Source organism: Colias croceus, chromosome 4 (assembly GCF_905220415.1).
Source record: "Colias croceus chromosome 4, ilColCroc2.1".
NCBI lineage: Eukaryota > Metazoa > Arthropoda > Insecta > Lepidoptera > Pieridae > Colias > Colias croceus.
In genome coordinates this window covers 3,465,154-3,472,264 of record NC_059540.1, presented here as the reverse complement: position 1 = coordinate 3,472,264, position 7,111 = coordinate 3,465,154, and the positions used below count along the sequence as shown (strand labels likewise).

The following is a 7,111-nucleotide window of genomic DNA, read 5'->3' as shown; positions in this document are numbered from 1 at the left end:
TAATAGGATTTATCCCGGAAATCCCACGGGAACGGGAACTATGCGGGTTTTCCTTTGCAAACGCGGGCGAAGCCGCGGGCGGAAATCTAGTAATCCAAATCATCATGAGTCAGAGTCAGAGGCGTGGAAATTCACCTCTGAACCCACCTGATTCAAATTCTCACCGATAAAGGAACGTTTTCAGTTGATAAACAATGCATGTATTTAAAATATGATTATGTCGAAATACCTATTGAATACAGTGTCCTATAAGAAAATATTTTTATAATAGTTCACTACTACACACACCGGCACAATTAGCGGAACAGAAACCGATGCGCGAGAACATCGTCTGGGATTTGAACGAATGGCAGCAGGTTCTCTTTACTGATGAGTGCAGAGTTCTTTTAAAATAGATCTATGGGAGACAGCGAATATGGAGACGCAAAGGAGAACGCCACATACAGTCTAATTTTGAACACACAGTGGCTTATGGTGGCGGCTCGATTATGGTTTGGGGAGGGATATGTTTGGGATCTCGCACGGAGTTAGTGATAGTCACAGGAGGGACCATGACAGCAGATCGATACATCAGAGACATTTAAGAAGAACATGTTGTACCATTTGCCCCATTTATTGGCGACGACTTTATTCTAATGCAATATAATGCTCGTCCTCACAGTGCACAATCGGTACAGGCATATCTGAGCCACGTAGGTACACCGGTGATGCAGTGGCCAGCAAATTCCCCTAATATGAATCCGATAGAGCATGTCTGGGACTTTATAAAAAGAAGGGTTAAATCCAGGATGCCACCCCCCAATAATCTGAATGATCTTGGAAACGCATTACTTGAGGAGTGGGAGCGGTTGCCTCAAGAAATCATCGATAAAATAATCTGTAGCATGCCCAGACGAATGGAAACCGTAATCAGAGCAAGAGGGGGAAACACTCGTTATTAATTTTGCTTTAATTTTATTGTTAAATCATTTTAATGCTTACTGTTTTATTTTTTGTGATGGTTCATAATCATCTAAAAATTTCACATATTTCAAATTTCTTTATTTTTTCAAGATTTTTTCAATAAAAAATAACGAAGACTTTCAAAGTCGTTGTTAAAAGATGTTAATCAATTTGTTATTTTGTGTCTAATTACATTTTCGTCAAATATATGCATTATTATCTCATAGTCTCATTTTTTTTCTGTTCCGCTAATTGTGCCGGTGTGTATATTATGTTCTTGATTATGATGATATAATAATATAGACTAACGAGAAACGTGCGAGAAACAAAAAGGTTAATCTTACTCCTCTATTACAAAACTTATCTGTAGAATATTTGACACCAAACATCAATTAATGTCAAAGACAAAATTATACAAAACATGCTTTTACATAATAATTATACATACAAGTTTTTAGATATTTACACACCATTGTCAAAGGATTAGAATAAATTTCAATTTTACAAGTACCAGGCTAGCATAAGAATGGCGGAGAAGAAGAACGAATACCCAGCCAGTGTGGAGGCGGACAGGCGCCTGTTGCCTTTCGAGTCGTGGGAAGATTATTTAGATTCACTCATTGAGATTGCTGACCTGCGAAATCTCAGGAGCATCGGCTCTGCTCGAACTATTGCCGCGTTTGGTTATAGGTAAAATATTCAGTTATGTTAAGTAATTTACAATGTTTCCCTGATTGCGATATTGAACAAAATCAACGAATGCATTTTGAGTAGATTTCTACGAACTGTTTGCCTTTAGGTTTTTATAATGATAATCTAAATAATAAAAATGAATCGCCCATAGTGTGTGCCAAAAGCGTAAAACTGGAGAACAACTCTACCAATTCGGCAATTTTTTGCCGTTTTTATTAAGTTACCAGAAAGGTTCTTATTGAAAGAAACACGAAAAATGGGCAATAGGATAGAGCAACGTCTTCTGGGGCTATTACAGCTAGTTACATTATAATAGCGTTGTTAAGTCTTATTTAACAAAACTACCTACTTAGGTACCTATTTAACTTACTTACCTATGTTTTAATTACGTGCGTACTCATCATTTATAGAACGTGGTCATTTATACATTATTATTTTCAATTAATTACAACATAACTTAAGAAACAGCTGCTCAAAAATAACCCAATTACATTTTACCTTTGCTCAGAGCCAACGGAGACACATTACAAGAGAAAGAATTCTACAAGCGGCGCAAGGTAATCCACAGTATAGTGTTCCCGGTGGTCCAGCCGTACGTGCTGGTCAGCGAGGGAGCAGACCTGGAGGACCCTTTTAATCGGGAACTAGCTGTCAGGGAACGGGCAAATAGAGTCGGCATATTGCAAGTATGTATTAAAATATTTAGGGATTTTCTTTAGTAAGAAGTGAAAAAAAATTATGTAACGAGCTACTCAAATGAAGCGATCATTTTGCGATTTGTGTCATTGATGTTTCTAAATAATTTCGCACCACCACATTTTTTCAAGTTTATAAGAATGAAACCAAAACGAAAACATACATACTAAAAAATAATGTTATATACTAAGTAGGTACCTAATGTGAGTAAACTACTTAGAATAATTAAATTCATTAGTGTGACTTAACTTAAAATTTACATTTTCGGCTTTTAAGGAAATTACACTGAAAAATAAAATCTAGCTTGATTAATATGTCGCGGCAAATACTTCAATCTTAAATTTTTAGTTTTGTATGTGAAATGTTATTATAATTATGAGAGCATTACTATAAAATCACTACTACACACCACAGCATATTGCAAAAATAAAAAATTGTCCTTATATTCATTGAGTTTAAAATTATCTGTACCAAATATCGTAAAGGTCCGATCAACTGTTATTGGTTGAAAGCGTGCCTAAATAATATCCTTCGTTCATGCTCATAAACTTTCATATTTATAACATTAGTAGGATACAATCAACTGAAACACGTCACACACTCGATATATTTAACTCCCAGTCGATTAACACCGACTATTGCTCTTCCGCAGTCGATAATTTTCATTCGCCACTTCACTAAGGGTGGTTTCGAAATATCCGGCTACATAGATTACGCGCATCGGTTGATCTCTGAGAATTGGGGGCCGTTTTTCAAAAGCAACAAAATGCTGTGGCCAAGGGACAGTGACCTCGGGTACTATCATTGGAGGCATGGAACAGTGAGGAGCAATATTAGCAGGAATTATAAGGTGATTAATAATTTATGTATTTGTAAGTGTAGTCGAATTTGTTTGCTGGAGCAGTTATGTCTAGCCAGGATACTTTTAATCTTCGATTGATAAATTGTTTCAAATAAGAATATTTATAAAAAAAAGATTTTTGTTGACAATTTTGTAACCTTATTTTATAGTTTTAGTTATTACTTTGAAACAAAATATAGTATTATAATAATTGTACACCTGTTAAAATCGTTTTAAATGATATAAGTATAGAGCAGAAAATCAATACAGATATTTTGAACTCTGTTCATTATTCAAGCTTAAAACAGATTGGAAAGGTTCCCAACTGCCCATATTTATTAGAACAGCCTCCCCCTTTAATGGATCTACCAAAAGTTCTTAGCGATAAAGCTTATAAATTTCATATACATATGGGCTAAATTTTTGATCTAAATTTTGTCCGAACTACTCTCTATCGTAACTATGATAAAATATTCCCTTTGCAAATGCAAAGGTATATCAGTGGAAGCGATGAAATGCAAATATATACGGATACAAGGGAATTTGTAGATACCTTTTTCTTCACTTTCTTACATTAATATACAAGTTTCACTTTGATATCTCAATAAACGCCGTATAACTTTTCCCGGGCATTGACTTTTTCATCTATAAAATATATAGTTCCAAACGCCAAATATGTATGTATTTCTTAAAAATTTCTAATCTCAATTAATTTTTATTAATAACTAGGTTTCCGCCCGCGGCTTCGCCCGCACAGTCAAAGAAAAACCCGCATAGTTCCCGTTCCCGTGGGTTTTCCGGGATTGCGTCATTTTCTCGGGTATCAAAATATCTCCATACCAAATTTCATAAAAATTGGTTCAGTAGTTTAGGCATGATTGAGTAACAGACAGACAGACAGAGTTACTTTCGCATTTATAATATTAGTATGGATTAGAATATATGTATAACAAAATAGCACATCACGCTTCTATAATTTACGAATATATAGCTAATTAGCACCTAATTAGTTTATTATAAACGCGTCTAACATAATTATGGTAAACCTATATCTATCGCTAAATGGAATCATATGCCTGGATGCGTTCTATATCATAGTAGGTACTATATTAACATTTAATAAGGTTCACACATAATTGTTAAGATAATCACGAAATAAATTGTGAATTTAAAGATTTTGAATTGAATCATCATCAGCCCATATACGTTCCCACTGCTGGGACACGGGCCTCCTATGAGGGTACAGGCCATAATCCACCACGCTGGCCAAGTGCGTGTTGGCGGATGACACATGTCGTCGAACTTTTTTTTTTAATTCTTCGACATGTCGGTTTCCTCACGATGTTTTCCTTCACCGTTCGAGCAGTGGTGATGTTACAACATGCGCAGATAAATTGAAAAATCAATTTATTTCCTGCGCGCTCGCCTGGTACTTGAATTGAATGTAAGTATAAAATATATTTTTTGTTTGCGTATAATATTACAAACCAATGTATATTTTGTAAACAAATACATTTTGTATATTGACATTACATAGGTAGATATTATTTGCATAAAAAAGAGAAGATTCTACGTTTATATTACCTACTAGCTTTCCGCCTGCGGCATCGCCCGCGTTTTCAAAGAAAAACCCGCATAGGTCCCGTTCCCGTGGGATTTCCGGGATAAAACCTAGCCTATGTTACTCGTGGATAATGTAGCTTTCGAAAGGTGAAAGAAATTTAAAATCGGTCCAGTAGTTTATGAGCCTATTCATTACAATCAAACAAACAAACAAAGTTTTCCTCCTTATAATATTAGTGTAGATAGTATTCATGTATTCATGGTGCAACAGAACAAACAACATAAAAACAAAGCTAACCAGGAAATACATTTACTATGACTTATCTCAAATAAATTGTTTATTCATTATTAATTTAGTATGATATTGTCTTTCATATACCGCAAGCCTGTATCGATATAATAGGATGCTTTGCGATGTTATTGACAGCTTATTAGAGTCGACTGGGTCTGAGATTAAATCACTTTGATACTTTTGATTGGATGTGAGAACATACATCTAAAGGTTTTATATTACGGGCAATGAAAGTTGATTGATGTCGATCGACTTTCATGTACTTAGTGTACCTACCAAGGTATACCTAATTGATTAAAATACTAATCCATATTATTAATATTATAAATGTGAAAGTAACTCTGTCTGTCTGTCTGTTACTCAATCACGCCTAAACTAATGAAACAATTTTCATGAAATTTGTTATGAAGATATTTTGTTACCCAAGAAAAGAAATAGGCTACTTTTTATCCCGGGAAAACGACGCAATCCCGGAAATCCCACGGGAACGGGAACTATGCGGGTTTTTCTTTGACTGCGCGGGCGAAGCCGCGGGCGGAAACCTTGTATATAATAATGTTTAGACTAATCATCATGTGAAAAATAATAATTTGACTAATTTAATAATCAGGTTATAATAATATTATTATGTAAGACTGTCAAGATGTTTGTTACATAATATTATGTGTGCTACCTAGGTACTATAATAATTTACAAATTTCCATGCTTTTTTACTTTTTTCTAAAAGTAAAACTTCAATCATTACTAGCTGTATGAGCTCATGATAATGTGCTTATTCATGTATATTTGAGTGTATAATCACATTTAGTTGCATTTGTATCAATTCCCTGGAGGAAATTGGGAAATAATGGGTCGGTTTTTGCGGACGGGGTGAAGTCGAAATCCATTCCAAAGGTGTCGATCGAGTGGTAAAGTTTACAATGAAATTCTTGCATAGTTCTTGTCAATGCAATTCAGAGCCAAATTAAATTCGGTCGGAATTTAGAACTTGTTACAGTTGTTTGTTGTTCCTCTTTTAGGTGTTCAGGTATTGAAGTGACTTCTTTTGTATGTTTAATAACGTGTGTGCTGAGGTTTTAGTTATTTTGGAGTGATATTATATAATATGAATTTATGGGGTTCTTATAGCCTAAGCTATGCTGACAATTTCTATGGTTAGCTCTTAAACATTACAAGTCAGAATTTATGTATTTTATATCCATCGAGAATCATAAAGGTCCGGATCTGCTAGCATCAAAAAAGTTTCAAGTTTTTTGTAATCCCTACAAAATTAATTATTTGTTTCCACAACTTGTGCTTGGTTTTATTTTGTACTAAATTTATAAACTACAATTTTGTTTCAGCCCGTAATGGACCCAGATCGCGGCCTCCTGTTCCAAAACCGGCACGACCATAAAATAATCTGTCCCGATCCTCAACAAGACCCAGGTCAAAATACAACGAAACAGCGCATATATTCTCCGAGATACACGCAAATTGAACTATATGACCATGTAGTGAGAAGAAAGAGCTGATAAAAATCTCACAATTATTGATGAGTATGGAACAGGATAGATAATGTTGCTAAAACTTGTAGCGAAATTTATAATTCGTATTCGATTTAGATTTGTATCAGTTTGCATAAGCTACATTCTTCTTTGCTTCTAAAATACAGGAAGGGTTAAGGTACAAGTCCGAGACGGGCCGCAGACCGCAACCGCAGGCGACACTGTGGCTACCGGCTGCGGTTACCGCAATGCTGCCTGCGGTCGCTATTCCAACTGCGGCTGCATGCCGTGGCTGCACAATGCACAGAACGCAAAAGTCATAAGAATTCACCAATTAAAATATAAATAAACAAATAGTTGCCATAGCAATAATTGGCATTTGCATACTGCAGTCTGCGGTCGCTGCGCGCCGCGGCCGCACGCTGCGCGTTGCGTCTGCAGGCAGCAGTGTTGCCGCGCTTGGAATCAATTTCATAGATGTTCATAGAAACAAGTGCTGTCGCTTGCAGTTTGCTGTTGCAGTTTGCGGTCTGCGGCCCGTCTCGGACTTGTACCTTAGTAGAATGTATTTTGACAAATGAATGGAGGAAACTTTTG

At 35.8% G+C, this 7,111-nt stretch overlaps 1 protein-coding gene across 1 annotated transcript; it reads left to right on the top strand.

Moving 5' to 3' along the window:
- The first annotated feature begins 1,437 nt into the window (after positions 1-1,437).
- LOC123691341 (cilia- and flagella-associated protein 299-like) lies at positions 1,438-6,594 on the top strand. The gene is made up of 4 exons (XM_045635666.1): positions 1,438-1,632; positions 2,144-2,321; positions 2,984-3,181; positions 6,371-6,594. Exons 1-4 carry the CDS (start codon positions 1,469-1,471, stop codon positions 6,539-6,541), a joined length of 711 nt encoding a protein of 236 aa, XP_045491622.1. The 5' UTR covers positions 1,438-1,468; the 3' UTR covers positions 6,542-6,594.
- Positions 6,595-7,111: the final 517 nt, after the last annotated feature.